Source organism: Schistocerca nitens, chromosome 9, assembly GCF_023898315.1.
Source record: "Schistocerca nitens isolate TAMUIC-IGC-003100 chromosome 9, iqSchNite1.1, whole genome shotgun sequence".
Taxonomy (NCBI): Eukaryota; Metazoa; Arthropoda; class Insecta; order Orthoptera; family Acrididae; genus Schistocerca; species Schistocerca nitens.
This window is the reverse complement of record NC_064622.1, coordinates 226,492,735-226,515,990: the sequence shown is the minus strand read 5'-3', so window position 1 is coordinate 226,515,990 and position 23,256 is coordinate 226,492,735. Positions and strand designations below refer to the sequence as shown.

The window sequence follows — 23,256 nt, the reverse complement described above, 5'->3', positions numbered from 1 at the left end:
GATAAAGTATTTTTAATCATGATTTGAATAGGCTTAAATACAAATATACATAGAGAACTAAGTCAAAGATAATATTCGTAAAATGATCTATAACATGTTTATGTTCGATACAAAACTGAGAATTGCAAACTACAGAAAGGCACATAATAAAGTCCTATGCAAAATCTTAAAATGCTATGGAAGCGCACCTGTAATATGAGAAATTTAATGTAGAATGTCACTTCCTTACAGAGTAAAACTGTGTACCTGATGCACAGTTGAACCTGGTATTTTGAATTTAGTTATCCATCATCTTACGAACTGACCTATCTAAGACAGATCCAAGGCCTAAGTCTCACAATTTCAGTTCTGCCAGTAATCGTCTCGTACTTACCAAATTTCACAGAAGCTCTCCTGAATACCTAGCTGGACTTGCACACTTGGAAGAAAAGATATTCCTGAGATTAAGCTTAGCCACAGGCTAGAGGTTGTTTTCTGAATGAATATTTCAGCTTGCAGTGGAGTTTGAACTGCTTTGAAACATTCTAATAAATTAATACAAGGGAAGGTCCCGGGTCTGAGTCCCACTTCAACATACAGTTTTAACAGTCACAGAGTGCGAGGTTAATTATGTTAAGATATAATGTTTAACTGTAAACATCAAAGGTTTCATGATCATCAGGCTGGGGAGAAAAAGGTGAATGGTACAAGTTGTGTTAAGACGGAAAAGAATTAAACACGTCTCATTTATATATCAAATTGTTCACAGCTGATTATTTCTTTCCACTTACTTTCTCTTTAGTGTGAGAAAAGGAGGAAGTAATAAGTTCACATGAAAGAATTTCTAATTCTCCTATTTGTCATTAGCTTAATTATATTGTAGTAGACTTTTCATATTCCCTATAATGACCAATTCTGATTTATGCCACTGATCTTTTGTATATAGCTTGCCTCATGACATTATATGTATAGGTGGTATAATAATATAAAATAACTATTGCTTGTCTGCAGTATTTTGTAATTCTTACTTACAGTGTTACACAAAATTTTAGAATTGATGCGTATTTGTTTGCAGTTTGTTGATAATGTATATAGAAGTATCCTTTTTAATACATCTTATTGATTGTCATAATTAGTGGCAGGAATAACTGGAGTGGCTATGGTTGTCCTGCTTTGCATCCTTGCGGTGATGTCAGTGGGATATGTTCGCAAGAGACACTACAATGCCTTCTGGTTCACACATCATCTTTTCCTGCCTTTTTTGCTCCTGCTGTTGTGTCACCCTCTCAGGTAGGTATGTATCAAACTCTAAATTCAGGTTTTTGCCTTCTACTGAGAGCACAATAACAAAAGAGTAAGAGTCTCTTCAAAGGAGTCATCTAAATTTAAATCATTTATTAATTGTGCACCTGACCAAATGAATGTGCACTGAGCTGAGCAGAGAGGATAATGATTGAAATTCTTTGCAGTAGTACTGAAAACTGTAAGATTGTTCACAGTGGTTCATATATTTTAGAATTATTCATAAGTACCTCCGGGGTTCCAGAAGACAACTGTGTAAAAACTACAAGATATACAGAAAATGCACATATTTCAGTGGATAGAGCAGCCCACCAAGTTTTTAACTCTGTTGCTCAATATGAGCACTGTTGTGACATGGCAAATGCCAGTTAGTATGTGACATTCACCTGGTTTATTTCTTCATTGATAGTCTCGGTGTTGACATACTGCATTGTTATACTGGCTGGAAAATGGGGGAGGGGTGTATAGATGCTCAACACTGACTACTGTAAATGATGTTGCACAATTGTGTTTTACATTTCTTTACTTTCACTGTTCACAACCTCTCCAATATTACACAATTATATGACTAGTTCACTGTTGATAAATGTTGATAAGCCCCATTAATAGGTTGCAGGCAACATCAGCATACTACAGGGTGATTCAAAAAGAATACCACAACTTTAAAAATGTGTAATTAATGAAAGAAACATAATATAACCTTCTGTTATACATCATTACAAAGAGTATTTAAAAAGGTTTTTTTTCACTCAAAAACAAGTTCAGAGATGTTCAATATGGCCCCCTCCAGACACTCGAGCAATATCAACCCGATACTCCAACTCGTTCCACACTCTCTGTAACATATCAGGCGTAACAGTTTGGATAGCTGCTGTTATTTCTCGTTTCAAATCATCAATGGTGGCTGGGAGAGGTGGCCGAAACACCATATCCTTAACATACCCCCATAAGAAAAAATCGCAGGGGGTAAGATCAGGGCTTCTTGGAGGCCAGTGATGAAGTGCTCTGTCACGGGCTGCCTGGTGGCCGATCCATCGCCTCGGGTAGTTGACGTTCAGGTAGTTACGGACAGATAAGTGCCAATGTGGTGGCGCTCCATCCTGCTGAAATATGAATTGTTGTGCTTCTGGTTCGAGCTGAGGGAACAGCCAATTCTCTAACATCTCCAGATACTGTAGTCCAGTTACAGTTGCACCTTCGAAGAAAAAGGGACCAAAAACTTTATTGGCTGAAATGGCACAGAAAACGTTCACCTTAGACAAGTCACGTTCATACTGAGTTGTATCCCGTGGATTCTCAGTGCCCCATATACAGACATTGTGACGGTTGACTTTCCCGTTAGTGTGGAAAGTTGCTTCATCACTAAACACAATCTTTGAAACGAAAGATTCATCTGTTTCCATTTGAGCAAGGATAAAATCACAGAAATCGATTTTTTTAATCTTATCAGCTGCAGACAGTGCTTGAACCAATTTCACACGATAAGGTTTCATAACTAACCTTTTTCGTAGGACTCTCCATACAGTTGATTGTGGAATTTGCAGCTCTCTGCTAGCTCTGCGAGTCGCCATCTTAGCATCAACTGACGCTGACGCCTAGTCAACAGCACCTCAAGCGAACAAATGTACAACTAAATGAAACTTTATAGCTCCCTTAATTCGCCGACAGATAGTGCTTGGCTCTGCCTTTTGTCGTTGCAGAGTTTTAAATTCCTAAAGTTGTGGTATTCTTTTTGAATCACCCTGTACTACAATAGTTTGCTGTTGAACATCTATGAGCAATAAAAACCTAACTGCACAGTTCACAGTTCTTGCAGAATAATATGGTGGGTGTGACACTATTTTTCAAATACGTTAAACAGACATTGTCACTAACTGTTCTAACACACAGCTTACTTGTGTTACACTTATTCCACTGTTAAGTTGATGCATTGATGTTAACGTAACCAATACATGTTTCACATTTGAAAACCAGCCATGGACTGACTGTCTTGGGACCAGAAAGCAGTCCTTTATATATCCTCACAATAACAGGCACTGAAACTATACATTTTTCGATGTTTAAGTTACAGAAATTACAATTAAAACATAACTCATTCAGTTAACTGAATAATGGAAAAATTCCTTCTTTTTAACAGTTCCTTCTATCACTAAGGTTAGACCAAATTATTTGTTTAAATAATGAAATTAACAGATATAGTTATACAAACAATACTTTTGACAAACCTGGTAAGTATTTTGGAATTAATTAAGGGTTTGCTTTGCTAATATGTTTTCGAATAGATCCAAGTAAATATTTTAAGAATCCTAGTAGCTCTTCTTCCAAATGTTTATAATTAGTACAGAATTTATATTTGTTCATAAGTCAACAGTAGAATCTAAGTCATAGAAAGAGTTACTGATTTTAGCCTATAATTTACTTATTAGCGTATGGCGCTACACACATGGTTTCAATTAGCCTATAATGATCTGTACCAAACAATATTAACTAGAAATTGTCAAGATAAATTAGGGAATTAATTACATACACAAAACTAATCACAAAATTAGACCTGGTGCTATATTCCTTAAGAATTAGGGCCAACCTTTCTCTTTTATCGAAATGCAGATTATACTCATGCATCTTAATGTAATTAGGAAAAAATGAAAATAAAATGAATTTAAGGAGGCAGGTGTCAAAACAAGAGAGCAAGTAAAGAGATCCCAACTTGCTTCGTCACAAGTATGATACTCAAACTATTGCCATACATGTTCCAACAAGTTGTAACACTCTTACATCACATATGTTTACAAAAATTGACACAAAAAGTATTTAGTCTCAAATTGCATTACTCTCAAGTGATTAAATGATATTTTTGAACTATCTTAAGTGTTTTGAAGCAAGAAATGAAACACATTCTTAAATACTTAAGTTGAAGGGTTTATGCAGCCAGAGACTGTTTAACTGTGATAATTCTTCATTCTGTTATACAGCAAAAGATCTGGATTTTTCATTTGTTAATTCTATAATTGATGTCTAGGCAGAGATTTTATATTTTCAAATTTTTACATCCAAGCTATGTACATTGTTCTTTCATTAGTAGTTTCCACTTCCAACCACTTCCTTCTCGCAGCTCCGCAACAACTGTAGAAAACATTGAGAACTACAGACCAATATCCCTGCTGTCATACTTTTCCAAAGTGATAGAGACAATAAATGAAAAACAGGCTTCTGAGCTATCTAAGCAAATTCAACCTCCTCTGCAATGACCAATATGGTTTCAGGCCTGGCAGAGGCACAGAATCGGCAATAGCACAACTCACAAAAACAGTTTTAGAAGCTCTATGCGTGAACAGCTATGTAACAGACCTTTTCCTAGACCTGTCTAAGGCATTTGATACAGTTGACCACCAGAAACTGTTGCATAAGTTAGGGGAACTAGGAGTTAGGGGAGTGGTTAACAAATGGTTTCATTCATATCTAGAAAACAGGGTACAGACAGTAGAGATCACACATCTCCAGAGGATCAAAGTAGATAGAGAAACATATATTGGGTCCACAATATATCAATATTGGGGTCTCTCAAGGGAACGTACTGGGCCCAGTATTGTTTCTGGTATATATAAATGGTTTCCCGCAACACATCAGCCATGGAGAGAAGATATTGTTTGCTGATGACAGCAACGTATTAATCACCACTAAGACACCAGCACAAATGCTAGAAAATTCTACTGAAGTACTGAGGGATGTCTACAAATGGTAACAGGAAAACAAAATAACCTTCACTGTAAAGAAAACAAATATGATTTGCTTTAGCATGAACAGCAAACAGAGTCCCTTAAATTTAAAACTAGACAACATCTCCATAGATGATGTACCTACAACAAAATTCTTAGGGTTGCACTTTGACAGCCAAATTAAGTGGAATGAACATGCTATGAAACTGTCAGAAAAAGATATCCACAACATGTTATGCACTGCATCTGCATGCAGTGATGAATGTCTGAGGACTGTATGCTTTAGTTATGTTCATTCAGTAATCAGTTATGGTATAATTTTCTGGGGAAACAGTGCTCAGAATTTAAAACAGTATCTAACATGCAAAAGAGAGCAGTAAGGTTTATGTCAAAAAGCAGTAAGTGGGCCCACTGCAGAGAACTTTTTAAAATGTTAGAAATTCTGACTGTTCCTTGTGAATTTACATTCCAAACCATAGTGTATATCAAGAAAAATAAAGAAAATTATAGTACAAATAGCAGTTTTCATAACTATAGTAGAAAAACAAGTCACTGTTTTCACCTAGACAAGAAAAATAAACATAAGACTCAAAATAGTTTCTTGCATGAAAGTGTAAAACTGTATAATAAACTGCCACGGAAAATAAAAGAAACAGATAACACATACTGTTTTAGGGAAAACCTAAAATTGTATTTGCAGGAACACTGTTTTTACACTATAAGTGAATTCCATAGTAAAAATGATTGTAAATAACTTTTATCTCATAATGTTTAACTATATATAATGTTTTGATCAGGGTCAAAAATTATTGGAAATGTGGCAAAATATTTAGCAGGAATGAATAATTCTATGTAAATTGTTTTGTGAAGCAAAACATGTTCCTAAAATAAATGTTGTAATATGTTTCTTTAACAATTAACATACAAATATGTAAGATTTCATCAAAAACAAATTACCATTCTAATCACCTACAGTAGCACTAACTATAGTCTGAAATCTTTATTGTTTTACACATATCAGGGTGCTCCATTGCATGCAGAATAATATAAAAGTTACATTTGTTTACATGATGATCAATTTGTTCTCACATCTTATGAAATTTCTGTTTACATATTTTATTCTGGAAGTCAACTATTATTCCCATTTCCGTTATACAATGATTAGCGTAAACTGAAAATGACATAATTGTAAATATCTGTACATGCAACAAAGTTATAAGGTATCGTGATGCTTAGCAAAGAGACAGATCGTGTATTACTGTTGGCGAATCTCAATCTGTTACAGTGCAATGTTATGTGCAGTATCAGCGACCACATTAATTATCTGGCTTTGCAGCTGTTCCATATTAAGTGGCAGGAGAGACAGGAACATATCATGTTTGATTTAAGCTCCAGCTGTTACTTCAACACTGTTTATCTTGCAAATTAGTACAACTTTCAAACTGAAATTTCTTTTCTTTCATAAATTACTTGGTCAAGAATTTCTTAATGTGCCACAGAGATGTTGTGAGAATCATCTTTATGTGTAGAACAAGTTTATTTGTCTAACTTTTCTGAGTAGCCATGTTGTGTGTGTTTCTTTTGAGTGCCTAAACTGAAATACCATACTACCTTTGTTTCCTTTTTGTGGAGAGCATGTCATCAACAAAAATTGGGCAAATTTGATGAAGTAATATAAGGAGTTTGTTCTACCATTATCAACAGTTAAGAAATGAGTGAGCTATTTCAAACATGCTGTACTCCTCTTGAAGATTATCCATATGAAGGTTGTCCCAAAATTGAATCCACAGATCAAAATACCAAGGAACCGCACACTATATTATTCCAGAATCAGTAATTAAAAGTCTATGAAACAGCTGATGACATGCACATATAAAAACATAAAGATGATACATTTTATTTTAAGAAATAGATATGAGAAATCTTCATGTAACATTGATGCTTCATTTGTCAAATGCAGACCAAAAGCATATGTTAAAACAATTAGCTCAGTCATGTTTGTATCATTTTGTCCTTTTAGTATGTCCTGCTGAACTGGAATAGGCCAAATGGCACAATCTATGAAACTTATGGTAATGTCTCAGAACTGTAGCTGCAGACTTTGTTCCTAGTAAGCTGTGCAATTTGTTTCAAGGTGTTCACTGACCCTGTTTCACTACCATGGGCTGACTGGCTCCCAGTAAATTGTTTGCTTGCCCTCATAGTTTCAATTTCTCACCAAACCAGTCTGTCAATCTCAGATTTTCACTGTTCATTCATATTGTTAACAAGATTTTTCACTTTCTTGGGATTGATTGTCATTCTGTATTTCCTACTCTCTGTGAAACATGTCTGAACATAGTTCCAAACTTATATTTCCAAAACCATACTCTGTGCTCCACCATTTCTCTTCCACAGCTTTTATTTTTAGTTGTCTCTTCATATAACTTGCACATCCTGTTTGTCATTGCATGGAGTATGTCTCACATTGCAGTGACTATTCCATCCAGAGCCTTTTTCAGAAAGGAAGTATACAGGAAAAATACACGCATTCATGCAAGCAAGCACAGCTCATGTACACATGACTGCTATCTCTGACTGGAGCAGCTGGAGATAGCAGTCATGTGTGCTTGGGGTGTGTTGGATGGTGCAAATGTCTGCGTTTTTCCTGTGGACTTACTTTCTGAAGACAGCTTTGGTCAAAAGCTCACTGTGAAACAGTCTTTTTGCTCTGCCTGTCTGCAACTCAGTGTGTCATCTTTATAGTGAGTAACAGTCTGTAATTTTCACAATACTGTAAATTATAATGTCTTGTATTCTGTTCACACTTCATTTTGAAATGTAGAATAATATGAATTGTTCACTCTGATTAATTTCTTTGTGAGTTCCACTTTTGCATTTGCATATCCATCCACCAACTTTCTTTCTTCACATTTATAATTGTGTCCAATACCTTGGTCCATTGTTATGTAATGAGTATTCTTCCTTTCATATACTGCCTGATCTATGTTTTGTAATCAATGTTCTCTCTTTCATATCCTGCATCATCTACATCATGTCCATTACAATTACTAATTTCTTTTTAACTAACCACTGCTTCAACATAATACATAAGCTATCACCTGCAAATTATTATACCCCATTGTTCTTATTGCACCTGTTCCACCTCAGTAGCCACTAGCAATCTACTTGATCTCGCATCAGTTTATTATAATACACACAAAATGACATACATGTGTTACTTTTGTGAAACTTGCAGAAGATGAGACTACAGCAGATAAATCTTTTGCAGTATGATATAGTCACAAAAATTTCTGTGCTCTGTTTTTTATGGTAAATAAAAGTCTGATATTGTTTCTTCACATTTGTATTCCATGTTCATTTACCTTTTCTTAACTGTTTGTTTTAGTGGTGTACTGAAGGAATTAAAAAATCCAGAGGAACATATTCCTGGTTGCCTCATAAATGTCACTGGCAACATCACAGAAGTGCAAAGTTCAAAACATATCATATGCAAAAGTGAAGCAATTTTTGTTCCAATGGAGTCTCAGGTAAATGAATAAAAACAATGGTCATCTAAATTTCATTTATAAATTGTTTTAATGATAGTAATCTTACCTTACATGAAGAGAACCAAAGCAGTACTGAGGAAAATTGTCTTTAAATCTTTACACGTTTCTATTGATCTTTATCAGTTGGCACAAGATAAATAGGAACATGCAGTACAGGACTGAAAACATTCAGATGGAAGTGAAGCACACAATTATTTCTAAAGTTATAATGCAAATGTAACTAAAATTGCAGAGTTCATACATTTGAATGGTTTGCAGTAAACAGGAATATCCATCATTTATTATTTTAAATTGCACATGTCCAAACAATAATTCAGTAAAACCATGGGTGCTAATGCCAATAACTCATGAGCTCCAAAATTACAAACATCAGACATATTCAGCTTTATTGTTGAGGGTTTTGTGGCCACTTGTTGACATATTACCTGTTGGCTTTTGCTCAGGATCATTGCCCAAAGTTTGTTTTATGGTTTTTCTGATATTTTGCCAACTTGACTGGCAAAGGAAAAAGTATTAAAAAGCCAATGTTGTAATGACCAAAGAGTCCATCAGTATCAGGATAATTGAACCTAAACAGTATTGCAGGCAGGGATGGGTGGAGAAATCGGTCATGGCAGAGCGTGTGCTCTGTGGAACCATCCATGTAATAAAATTCACCAATATACATGTTCTCAATGTGAAAAGAAGCTAAAATACCTGTTTGATCAGGGAAGCCATAAAACATAAGAACAGTTTTAACAAGAGAGGAAAAAGCATCAATGTAAACAGATCCTGCATGCCAGAGCTGCACCAATTGCAGCTAAAATGGCGAGAACCACAATGATATGACCAGGAAAAAGCCTTCGGATGTTGGTGAAAAAGGTACATATAATCTCTGGCTGTGGGTTAGACTCCAGCCCATCACCAGCAATGGAGGATGATTCTTCAACAATGCCAACCATTCACTCTAATGAAATGTCGGATAAATCATTTATACAAACATTGACAGAAGACCTTGAGACAAAAGCCAACATGTAATATATCATACTAAATTTTAATTTAGAAAATTTAGAAACATTAATTGCATATGTTGTAGGCAACAAATTTGCTGCATGTTGTCCATCATCCAACATGCATGTGGTTATAGACACTGGTTGGCAACATGTGGGCCATCTTTTGTATTCTGCCTCCTGGAATTAATTATCATTCATTTACCAAAGGTGTGGGACTTCCTTATTTATGAAATACTGGAATTTGCTGGAACATCCCATGTGTTTATAAATAGGGGCACACTCTGCCAAGAAAGGCAGTTGTGCTCCATGTGTACTTTCCTTTTGCTTTAGTACTAGTTTTTATTAATCCTTCTCTCATAACTTGTACTTGATACCAGTCATTGTGTTCATTTTCACTTTTGTGTAACACCTTATCTTTTACTTGAAAATACCTCCTGCTGAGAATATCATACTCACTTACATGTATATGTGTTAGCTTACACCAACAACCATGTTGATTGAAGATTTTAGAGCCCTACAATATTGCTAAGATCTCTGAGCATGTCTGAACTTGTGTTTTCATGGGACTGACTATATGCTGTACAATGAGATAAAAACCGGTTACATGCATTTCTAAAATGTGTACTGAGAATATATTTTATTTCAGGGTTGGCTATGGATTGTACTACCACTGAGTATATACAGCGTAGATGCCACGTACAGAGTTATGCGACGAAATGTTAGATCTGTAACTGTATTACAAGTTACAAGACTACCAGGTGCAGCCATCAGACTTCAGCTGCAATGTTCCTTCACATGCCAGCCTGGTCAGGTAAGCTGTGGTAATACAACAGAAACTGCAGGCAGACATAACAATGAAAAAAAAGCAAATGGAAAAAAAAAATCACACAGCATACTAATTGTGGTAAACCAGTGCTTATCTGCATCTGAATCTGTACTTTGTAAACCACTGTCAAGTACATGGCAAAGGGTACTTCCCATTGTTACAGTTACTAGTGCATCCTCGTATTCCATTCCTAGATGTTGATAATTATTGCTTGAATGTCTCTGTGTGTGCTCTAATTACTCTAATCTTGTCTGCATGATTCTAAGGGAATAATATGTAGGGAGATTCCTCACATAAAGCTGGTTCTTGAAACTTTGTAAGTAGGCTTTCACAGAGTAGTTTTTATCTGTCTTCAAGTGTCTGCCAGTTCAGTTTTTCAGCATCTTATTTCCATGATGGTAGTTTGTAAATCAGGGGGATGCTGACTCATTTGATCATTCAGTTTGCATCTGTGTTGGTTGGCAAGGTGTGGTATCACTTGAGCTAAATCTCAAACCTCTGTAGTGTTATAGAATTGAGGCAGAAACTACTATCTACACTCTTTCATCTGTTTTATCAAATCTTTGAGGTTGAAGAATTAGTTGGTGGATTTGAAGGGGTGCTGCTTATATACAACCAGTACAGTTCTCTCTCTCTCTCTCTCTCTCTCTCTCTCTCTCCCTCTCTCTCTCCCTCCCTCTCCCTCTCTCTTCCCCTCTCCCTCTCCCTCACTCTTCCCCTCTCCCTCTGTCCCCCTCCTCTCCCCTCCCCTCTCTTCACCCAGTGATTTAAATCCTTTGCTCATCTGTAATAGCTGAAGCACATGATTACACCAGATACGTACTTACCATAGTTGTTTACTTTATATTGTAACATACTGAGACAATATAAAAAAGTTAAAGTATGGCAATTTCAGTCCATTTTCAGTAAGGTTTTCCCAAGGTCCTCATTTTGCTGTTACACTGGAATAATCCAGTCCAAAGTAGCATCATATATCCATACTATTGTGGTAGTGTCAAATTAGTGTAGTGTGCTACTCATTTTATTGATAGGTATTAACAGGGACTCTAAAACATGAAAATAACAAGTACTTCAGCAATGACAGCATCACCCTGGCCTGCCCTGAGTGCTGCTGCCATGCAATCAAAATTGTATAGATATTTACCAAACCATCAGAGAAAATGCACCTGATCACTCTTAGGAAGGATACCTAGTGACAGTATGTACAAGTACCTCTGACGAAAAAAATCAGAATCACAGATTGTGAGATGTGGTACAATACAACTTTTGCTGTGGCTGATGCAAAACTGATCTATTAACACTTTAAAATGCTCAGGAAATTGTTAAGGTTATGTTTGAAGAAATCAACATTTTGAAAACACACCCCAGAAGATCAGAGTAGCTGTGTGTGAACGCGCGTGTGTGTGCGTGTGCGTGTGTGTGTGTGTGTGTGTGTGTGTGTGTGTGTGTGTGTTTTAGGCATCTCATCCTTAACCAATGAGTCAATTTGGTACACATACTACAGGGTTATTACAAATGATTGAAGCGATTTCACAGCTCTACAATAACTTTATTATTTGAGATATTTTCACAATGCTTTGCACACACATACAAAAACTCAAAAAGGTTTTTTAGGCATTCACAAATGTTCGATATGTGCCCCTTTAGTGATTTGGCAGACATCAAGCCGATAATCAAGTTCCTCCCATACTCGGCGCAGCATGTCCCCATCAATGAGTTCGAAAGCATCGTTGATGCGAGCTCGCAGTTCTGGCACGTTTCTTGGTAGAGGAGGTTTAAACACTGAATCTTTCACATAACCCCACAGAAAGAAATCACATGGGGTTAAATCTGGAGAGCGTGGAGGCCATGATATGAATTGCTGATGATGATCTCCACCATGACCGATCCATCGGTTTTCCAATCTCCTGTTTAAGAAATGCCGAACATCATGATGGAAGTGCGGTGGAGCACCATCCTGTTGAAAGATGAAGTCAGCGCTGTCGGTCTGCAGTTGTGGCATGAGCCAATTTTCCAGCATGTCCAGATACACGTGTCCTGTAACGTTTTTTTCGCAGAAGAGAAAGGGGCCGTAAACTTTAAACCGTGAGATTGCACAAAACACGTTAACTTTTGGTGAATTGCGAATTTGCTGCAGGAATGCGTGAGGATTCTCTACCACCCAGATTCGCACATTGTGTCTGTTCACTTCACCATTAAGAAAAATGTTGCTTCATCACTGAAAACAAGTTTCGCACTGAACGCATCCTCTTCCATGAGCTGTTGCAACCGCGCCGAAAATTCAAAGCGTTTGACTTTGTCATCGGGTGTCAGGGCTTGTAGCAATTGTAAACGGTAAGGCTTCTGCTTTAGCCTTTTCCGTAAGATTTTCCAAACCGTCGGCTGTGGTACGTTTAGCTCCCTGCTTGCTTTATTCGTCGACTTCCGCGGGCTACACGTGAAACTTGCCCGCACGCGTTCAACCGTTTCTTCGCTCACTGCAGGCCGACCCGTTGATTTCCCCTTACAGAGGCATCCAGAAGCTTTAAACTGCGCATACCATCGCTGAATGGAGTTAGCAGTTGGTGGATCTTTGTTGAACTTAGTCCTTAGGCACTGTTATGACTGACTGATGTGAGTGCATTTCAAGCACAACATACGCTTTCTCGGCTCCTGTCGCCATTTTGTCTCACTGCGCTCTCGAGCGCTCTGGCGGCAGAAACCTGAAGTGCGGCTTCAGCCGAACAAAACTTTATGAGTTTTTCTACGTATCTGTAGTGTGTCGTGACCATATGTGAATGAATGGAGCTACAGTGAATTTAAGAAATCGCTTCAATCATTTGTAATAGCCCTGTACTTATTGTCCAAGAAGAAGTACGATGGGGGTAAGAACCACCTAGAATTAAATGTTCACTCTGCAGTGGAGTGTGCACTGATATGAAACTTCCTGGCAGGTTAAAACTGTGTGCAGGACTGAGACTCCAACTCGGGACCTTTGCCTTTTGCGGGCAAGTGCTCTACCATCTGAGCTACCCAAGCACGACTCATGACCTGTCCTCACAGCTTTAATTCCATCAGTACCTCATCTCCTACCTTCCAAACTTCACAGAAGCTCTCCTGCATACCTTGCAGAACTAGCACTTCTGGAAGAAAGGATATTGTGGAGACATGGCTTAGACACAGCCTGGGGGATGCTTCCAGAATGAAATTTTCACTCTGCAGTGGAGTGTGCGCTGATATGAAACTTCCTGGCAGATTAAAACTTGGCCAGACTGAGACTCAAGCTCAGGATGTTTGCCTTTCGCAGGCAAGTGCTTTACCATCTGAACTTCCCAAGGAGATGAGGTACGGACAAAATTAAAGCTGTGAGGATGGACCATGAGTGGTGCTTGCATAGCTCAGATTGTAGAGCACTTGCCTGCGAAAGGCAAAGGTCCCGAATTTGAGTCTCGATCTGGCACACAGTTTTAATCTGCCAAGAAGTTTATTATCAGTGCACACTCCGCTGCAGAGTGAAAATTTCACTCTGGAAACATCCCCCAAACTGTGGATAAGCCATGTCTCTGCAATATCCTTTCTTCCAGGAGTGCTAGTTCTGCAAGGTATACAGAAGAGTTTCTGTGAAGTTTGGAAGGTAGGAGACGAGGTACTGATGGAAATAAAGCTGTGAGGATGGGTCGTGAGTTGTGCTTGCGTAGCTCAGATGGTGGAGCACTTGCCCATGAAAGACAAAGGTCCCAAGTTCGAATCTTGGTCCAGCACACAGTTTTAATCTGCCAGGAAGTTTCAAGAACCACCTAGCACCCATAAGGAAAGGGGTGGGAGTGAGAAGGGTTTTTAACCCCTAACATCTAGGATGCCCGGCACGACAAATGTGTTATGCGGGTAGTATTGGACTGTGTTCCAGGAGCTATGTGAGTGGATGGGCATGTGAGCAGAGAGAGATGGGGTAGGAGGAGGAGGATAGTGAGATATGAGAGGGGGCGAGGAAACAGGGAAGTAGGAGATGGACAGACAGAGAGGGGGAGGAGGAGATGCACAGAGAGAGAAGAGAAGGAGGCAATGGACAGACAGTAAGGGGAGAGGAAGAGATGGCCAGAGAGAGGTGAAGGAGGAGTAAATGGACAGAGAGGTGAAGGAGGAGTGAATGGACAGAGACAAGATGGATAGAATAAGGGGAAAAAGTAGATGGACAGAGAGAGAGGGAAGAGTAGATGATGGGCAGAGGAGGAGGAGGAGATGGACAGCACCAAGTGGTCAAGCTAGAAGTATGGGCAACAATGACTTTGTCATTTTATTTATCTTTATTCATCCAAAGATCATCTCACAATAATATAGGATATGTCAAGTTAATACAGTGCCAATCAGTGGGTCAAAAATAACAGATACCATACATAACATGCCATAAGAGTGTAGGACAGGTATCCTATGGGGACAGGTGGTTGGTTGTGGCCTCAATTAAGGAACTGTCCCAGAATTTGCTTTAGTGATGTAGGAAAACTGCAGAAAGACCCAAATCAGAATGGTCAAACTCCATCCTCCTGAATATGAAGTCAGTGTCCTAATAGCTGCACTGCCTCATTCAGTAATAGTCTATAATTGACACCAAAAAAGTTTATTGGAAAAAGGGATATTGAGACCCTACATCGGTGGAGGCATGTTGGGAACTTCAGCATCATAAGACTAGTCAGCCTGCCACATTTTGTGGGCAGGAAGAGAGAGCACAAGCAGTCTTCCAAGCACACTATACGTAAAACTCACCTGAGCTGATTCAGGAAAGCTCTTTGGTTGTCCAGAAAGTGCTGCATCATTGGCACAAAAATCACATCAGTACTGGTGATGTGCCATGTTGACACTTGCTCCCCTGTCCCAGACTAGGAGAGTTCGAAAACATGAGATTATTACAACATTTAGGTAATAATTATATATTGTAAACTCTATCCTCTTTCAACCGTCCTATCAGCTTGCTCTCAATTTTGTACAAAATTTTCACAAAGATCTTGCTAAACCGAATTAGTTTCACCCTAGACTCAGCCCAACCTATAGAACAAGCTGGATTCTGAAGCAATTTTAGCACTATTGACCACATTCTGACCATTAGTGAAGTGATAAGCAGAGCAAATGAATACCAACTGCCTCTCTGCATTGCCTTTGTTGACTTTGAAAAGGCATTTGACTCCGTTAGCCATGTAGCTGTCCTCCAAGCTTTGAGTGAGCAAGGAGTGGGAGCAGCATACATCGAAGTGCTCAGGAAAATCTACGAGAATTCTTCAGCTTATGTTAACATCGGCGAATCAACTCAAGAATTCCGCATCATGAGGGGTGTCAAGCAAGGCGATCCCATCTCCCCAAAACTGTTCTCTGCTGTATTGGAAATGGCTATGTCAAAGCTGAGCTGGGAAGGTAAGGGAATTAGAATTAATGGAAGAAGGCTTACCAACTTTAGATTTGCTGATGATATTGCCTTACTGGCCAAAGACTTCGCAGAGCTCCAAACTTAGTTACTGATCTTGCATCGGAATGTCAGCTGGTTGGCTTGAACATGAACCTTTCCAAAACAAAAGTAATATCCAACAAATGGGTCCCAGCTGGAGATGTGAAAGTCAAGGACAGTCTACTAGAAGCGGTCAGTGAATATGTCTACCTTGGCCAGATCTATCGACGCATCAAGCTTGGCTGGAAAGCATTTGGGAAGAATTCAAAAGTATTCAGATCAAAAATGCCAGTAAATCTGAAGAAAGCAGTATTTGATCAATGCATTCTTCCTGTGATGACATATGGCTGCGGGACATGGACACTGAACTCATTCACAAAAGGGAAACTTAGGACAGCACAGAGAGCCATGGAGAGATCAATGCTGGGCTATACAAGAAAGGACAGGAAAAGGGCAGATGACATCTGGTCTGTGACGAAGGTTAATGACATCTTAGAGAGAGTAGGTTCCTTGAAATGGCAGTGGGCTGGCCACGTTGCAAGAAGAAAAGACAACAGATGGACGAAGCTAGTACTGGAGTGGAGTCCGAGAGAGCACCGGAGGCCTAGAGGAAGACCACCAGACAGATGGGACAAAGACATCAAGAAGATCGCTGGTAACACCTGGCAGAGAACTGCCCAAGACCGTCCCACTTGGAGAAGACTTCTGAAAGCCTACCTGAATCCACAACTCAAAGAGGCCACATCATCTAATGATTGAATTGGCTGATGATGATGATGATGATCCTCTTCACAAAGGTTCATGTGACACGTTGATTTTGCTCTGATTGGGGATTATAGCTAATGGGGAGGATATATATATATATAAGTGCGGATGTGTGTGTGTGTGTGTGTGTGTGTGTGTGTGTGTGTGTGTGTGTGTGTGTGCGCGCGCGCGCGCGCACGCGTGAGTGTACACCTGTCCCTTTTTCCCCCCAAGGTAAGTCTTTCCGCTCCCGGGATTGGAATGACTCCTTACCCCCTCCCTTAGAACCCACATCCTTTCGTCTTTCCCTCTCCTTCCCTCTTTCCTGATGAAGCAACTGTGGGTTGCAAAAGCTTGAAATTTGTGTGTGTGTTTGTGTGTTTTTTATCTCTATCAACATACCAACATTTGTTTCGTAAGTTACAGAAGGCCATTAACTCATCTTCAGATGAGAATACCACATAAGGCCTTCATCCATTGAAAGTTACAGACGTTGCTGTATACCTTGTGTCTATGGTGTATAAGTGAAGATGAGCTGAAACTTTTATGATTCATATGAAGATAGTACTGTGTATAAATGAATAAACTGCACCTTCAAGTAATCTATGCACCCTAATCTTAAGGAAGGAAAGAAAAAGAAATATTGGGTTATTTACGAAAACATTATTCTAACATAATGATTCTATTCATCATCACTTTCATCATAACCACTAGTAGAAGAATCATTATTGCTGTCACCATCTTCCCACAGAGCATCTTCCTTGCTACTGTGGAGTGAATTTGTGATGCCACATTTTTAGAAGGGTTTTTCCACCAGTGGTAGCATTCCGGAGTCCCAAGCAGATTTCACCCACTCACAAGTCAGGGACACATCTAGCCTTTTGATTATTCCGCTCCACGTGAATTTGTTGATTTCATCAGCCATCTGTTGCTTATATTGCTGTTTAAGTGCAGCTTTGAATAGCCAAGTTAGATACACATCCAGTGGTTGCAGGATGGATATAAGGCCTCCATGTGAAATGACCAAATCAGTTTTCCTTTTCGCAATTTGTCCCCCACTTTCCTTAGTTGTATGACTGTGGAGGCTGTTCTGGACCAACATGTTACATAAATTCAATAAAACATCTGGGCAACATTGCCAAATGTGCAACACCCAGTCAAACACAAGGTCATTCTCCATCCACCCTTTCAGACTGACTCGGACCAATATGCCTTTCACTGGTATTTTTGGAATAGTTTTCCTTCAGAATACCACATAAGGTTGTAGCCTTCATCCATTGAAAGTTACACACGTTGCTGTATACATTTGCTTCTTATTACCACCAGCCCATATCATGATGCTGGATTCCTCTTTCCTGTTCACAGTGTTGTTGAGCAACATCTCAAAATGGTCTGATGTTTGATCTACATCACCAATTTGTGATAACATATAGGAACATTTGCAGTACAAATTTATCACATAGTGACAAAAATGCTCTACTTTTTCCTCATAATTCCCTGGAAGCATTGAGTGCTGCTAGTTGTCCTCCGAAGTCTAATTCATTTCAATTGAAAAATTTTGATAGCCAGCATTGACTAGCTTTGAAACCGGCAATGCCTAATTCTTTGGCTGAAGTCAATGCTTTGAGTTCACAGATTTCACTGTTCACCATGCATCTATATTGTCACTTCCGATCTACATAAACAAAGAGCCTTTTTGCAAGGTCTGAATGCTTCATTTTTTGCCTGCAAAATGCTTAGCAATTACTGTTCATTTCTTGAAGCCATGTTTTGTTGTTTCATCGGTCATGAATGAAACCCTTGCTCACATCATACTTGCTTCTCACTGCACTGGTTAAAATGGTCTTCAGTAATTTTAAGATTTTCTTTAGCTCTGTATGGGTGAAAAAAAGTACTTGTAGCCATAATTAACAAGTGAACATATCTACACTTCTAATGTGCTACTGATATGTCACAGGCTGAGGCCACAACAATTCTGTAGTGTAACAGGATCTATGTTGGTGGTGGATCATTGCCGGCCTCAATACAATTAATCCATGCACCCCAGTCGGGAAAAAATATGTACAGATTATACTGTAGTTGGGGAGCTACTACTTTATCATTCCACAGGGAGTGCTATAGAACATTATTGTTTAAAACTTTTTGTGAATACAGAGAAGTTAGAGTTTAACAGTAATTACTCTAATTTTTACCTTTTTGCTTTGAGAACAGAAGTGACTAAATCTGAGTTATGTAAATCATATATCCTTCTGTGAGTGGTGGAAAATGACATAAATTAAATTTACTTACAAATGTTCAAATGTGCGTGAAATCTTATGGGACTCAACTGTTAAGGTCATCAGTCCCTAAGCTTACACACTACTTAACCTAAATTATCCTAAGAACAAACACACACACCCTTGCCCGAGTGAGGACTCGAACCACCGCCGGGACTAGCCGCACAGTCCATGACTGGAGTGCCTTAGACCATTTACTTACACTAAGAGTTCTTTCTGTGGGGCAGTCAAAACTGTACAAGTATGTTTTGTAAATTGATGCAGTTAATTCATCATAATGTGACTCATTAAGTCACCTAAATAGTTACATGTTCTCAGTGCCTTATGAGCTTCAAAAGGAATTACCCAAAACTAGTCTAAGAAGATAAGTAGGGACTGGACTGGTGCCTTTCTTATATATCTAAGAATATGTTAAGTATGGCAGTAATAGCCATGTTATCTGCATGGGTTGATAAAAAGGGAGAGAGGTTTCTTTCTGTAGATAGCATAACAGCCACAATATCCTCCTCTAGTTACTTGTGTTAACAAAAATAAATCAAGAGTCATAATAAGAAATAGATGGATAAGATGTATTCAGCAGTGAGGTGTTGTGGGAAAGCATATGAATCCAGAAATGAAAGGCTTTAGCTATACCAATGTCAACATGAATAGGACATTCCTAGGTATATGTAAATACAACTGTTACATGAATTCAGCATCCCAAAAGGTAAGTTAAATGTACAGGGAACATAGTAAATACTCATTCATAAGGGAGATAGGAATAAGTTGATAAGGTAATACTTGCATAGCTTTTTTCCCATACCATGTATGAAGGTTTAAGTAAACATTCTCAAATGGGTACACCAGTGAAATGGTGCAAGGTACATCAGAAGTAAATCTCACAATCTGTTCCTTAATGGAGATAAACATATGTTAGGGAATAAAATCCCAAAATAAAATATTCATTAAAAATATATTTTTCAAGTATGACAACTAATATATATGGGATAAACTGAAATGTGGTTCTAAACTTTACAGATGTCTTACTTAGGCTCCACTAAACATGTGTAACTTACGTAAGCATTTGGCACATATGTATGTATAAACAATTTTGTTTTCATGATATTCTGTTAAACACCAGTATCTGCCAATTCTTGGGGGCTATAATTTCCTTCAGTATGTGGATCAGGCAGGGTAGCACCCGGGAGATGGGGTACGTTTCATTCTAAAATAACCACTTCTATACTGACAATATCCAAACATTTCTATGATTAATAAAATAGCAATTGTAAATGAGGTAAATTGGTTTGAGTATTTTATTGTGATACTGCAACTCTGAAATATAGGTAATTGTCATTTCCAAAACGTTTGCTCCTTCTCTTTGCATGGTAACAGTTTCAAAGAAGTAATTAATTCAGCATTAGTAGAATTAGGCACTTCTGGCAAAAGGTCACGAAGTTCTAAATTGAATGTGAAAGTGGGTAGATATAACAAGAATGACTGCAAACTACTATTTAAAGAGCAAATGGGTAGAGTACTGGAAGCTAGATTGTTTGGCAGTCATAATTCCATGTGTAGATCAATTCCTAAATACAAGCTGAGGTTAACACTATGAAATGATCTATCTCAATCCTCAACTGTCTACAGTAATAGCTCTAAAGAACTAATCAATGGTATACTTTGTCAAAGAAAGTTATGAGAAAGGCTGAAAAATACACGATAAATAGTACAGCATTCCAAGTGTTATCCAGGAAGATCATTCTTCAAGAGATACCACAGAAGGAAATGATTATGTTTCTGTAGACACTTCACTGTGAGAGGATTATAGAAAGTGGCTATGAATAATCTCTTGTGTGTGTTGTAACCATACTGATATATTTTTGGTATTTTAATTTCATTTGCTAGTTACCTATTGTTTTCCACTTGTTATATTGATTTCACTTTAGTTAATCAAACATTATTGTTTTATAATGAACATTTGTATTTTGCTATGTATATCACACGTGTTGTACAAAAGAAATCTTCAAAATATAGCATTAGTTTTAACATGCAATGAGTATAAGTATTTTTAGTATTTTATAAAAAATAATGCACAGGAACTACAGTGTCTAATCATACCTACAATTAAATGATCATTAGGGGGAAAATCAGATTTTTCAATAATAACTGACATAATACATAAATAGCCATTTAACTTTGGCAGCCATTTGCTCAGTTCGATTCAGCAAGCACTTGTACCACTTCTGCTCTCAGCCCCTCAATTTATAATAATGGATGTAATATTTCATCACATCTTGGCTGAAGTCGTAAGCTGGTTAACATGAGTAACATCTGTCACAGTGAAGCTGTAACTCATTGCATGTGTGCAGCTAGCTCTCATAAGATTCTGTATGGGCACTGTATGTGGTTACACTACCTTGTAAACTTAAGTATTTACAACAGACTTGCTGAAAGAGGATGAACAAATGATGTAATTGTGCTTATGTTTGCACCACTGTTTCTTTCCATTTCTGATTCCCAGATACAAATGTCATGACATTTCAATTTATTGAGTAGGGGAAGGTGGAGTAAAGTGGCCAATCCAAGTGAAATTGACTTTTCATGAAATCATGGCTATCAACAGAAGTTGTGGCATATACATCTTGAGTCTATGTACTGTAAGGTATCACACTGAATATTTATAACTAAGGTAAAAGTATATTTTATAGAATATATAAACATTTTTTCTGGATGCATACATTGTGGCCATTTTTCTCTAACTAATGTCATAAAGTGGCCAGTCCTATGCCACCATTCCCAAATAGATTGTTTAGTTTTAAAAAATGGGTAGAGTGATAGTTTTTATTTCATCAATTGATTTTTATTAGGAGAACAATAATACAGATGAGAAAGAAATGTGTTGAAATAGGCTGTTGGCACAAAAAGGTCAACATATGAGAAGTATTAATTATTCCTAATCGTGAAAATAGAGAAATTGATGACTAATTATGGGTATTATTTCAGTCTAATTCATTCAGAGTTTATCCACTTGAAAATAACATTGAGTCATATACAAAATTTGCACATGAAGTTGTGATCAGCCTCATCACATACAGAGCACAGTTCATGAGCCCAATGTTTACAGCTCCAATATCTTATTCATCCTTCATTTTCTTTAGATCCAAAAGATGCTTCCTTGCAATGCAAGTAGTCTGTGTCATTATCCACATACGTGGAATTTTCTTCTCTTGGAGCTTTTGGCTCCAGTTTTAGCTTCTTACCTGTATTTTCTGTTAGCTTACATTGTAGAATATTGACCTATTTGTTTGTTTTTCTTTGAACTTCCTTTTTTCATTAAAAGCTCTTCATCTTTCTTTCTTTTATCTTCAGCCAACACATAAGGGCTTGAAGTGATTATGCCAGTCTTTCCTTTTTGATTCCTACTTTGTCTTTGATTCACACTTTGTTTCTGAGGCAAAGGTTTTACATCCTTTGAGAATATGTGGAACCCACCTGTTGGATACTCAGAGGGACTTTCTTCAGTGGCTGGATACTGAGGGGAACCTTCTCTTGGAGAAGAGTTATCACCTGTAATCTGAAGGCAGCCTGCATTTAAAGACAGCTCATAAGTTGATGCTGGAAATGAACCAGTAGAGCTATTTGAAGAAGACACAGCAGCTTGGCATCAAGAGGGATAGCACTTGCTGAAGACTCAGCAGTTTCACAATGAGAAACACCAATATTTGAGCAAGGCACAATATTATTGTCCCTATTGAAAGGAACATCAGTAACCTTAGCTGCAGTATAGCCTTCATCTGTAACCACATTAGGGTCTAGAGGAAAAATCCCACACTTTCTAAAGCCATTGGCTGCTGTCATTGGAATGGCTGCACAAAGAAACGCTTCACCCAAGAGTGCACTTATTTGAAAGTGTGTAATAGTTGTTCCTGGATTACTGTGAAGGAATTTTCCACAAGTTTGTGTGTAGAAGATTTTAAAAGGAGACATAAATGCCACATCCAAATGTTGGAACTTGTCACTACAGTTTGGGGGCAAGCACAAAACAGTTGTATAATTTTTTGTAGCCTTATCAGTGAAACCTGTGTTCCTAGTAAGGAGAGAGTAACCATCTAAGATTATAAGAACTGGAGCTTGAGGAGATAGTTTTGCATGTTTCAAACCAGTCCAAAAATCTTCCACTGTGCTTCCACCTGCTAGCGTAGCTTGCAAATTGGGTTCCTGGTGGAGCCTCATTTTTAAGTTCAACCTTCATTCTTCACCTGGTGAGGATCACAAAAGGGGAATGAAATTTCCTCCTGCAGATGTGCACATTGCAAAATGCAACAGCAAACCTGAAGTAGTGGCTTCGACTTGTCTTCCTTTGATTGCAAATACGTTGCTGTTCTTGGACCGAACTGTTGAACACTGGTTTCATCTACATTTTAAATATGATGAGCAGAATCAAATTGTTTATCTTGCAGTGTTTTAAGGATATCAAA

At 38.1% G+C, this 23,256-nt stretch overlaps 1 protein-coding gene across 1 annotated transcript in view; it reads left to right on the top strand.

The window, feature by feature from the left end:
- LOC126204142 (NADPH oxidase 4-like) overlaps positions 1-23,256 on the top strand; it is a 201,134-nt gene that overhangs the window by 131,272 nt on the left and 46,606 nt on the right. Inside the window, exons 6-8 of the mRNA XM_049938552.1 lie at positions 1,116-1,269; positions 8,386-8,527; positions 10,187-10,351. Of these exons, the coding sequence (XP_049794509.1) occupies positions 1,116-1,269; positions 8,386-8,527; positions 10,187-10,351 (461 nt within the window). The remainder of the gene's footprint in view (positions 1-1,115; positions 1,270-8,385; positions 8,528-10,186; positions 10,352-23,256) is intronic.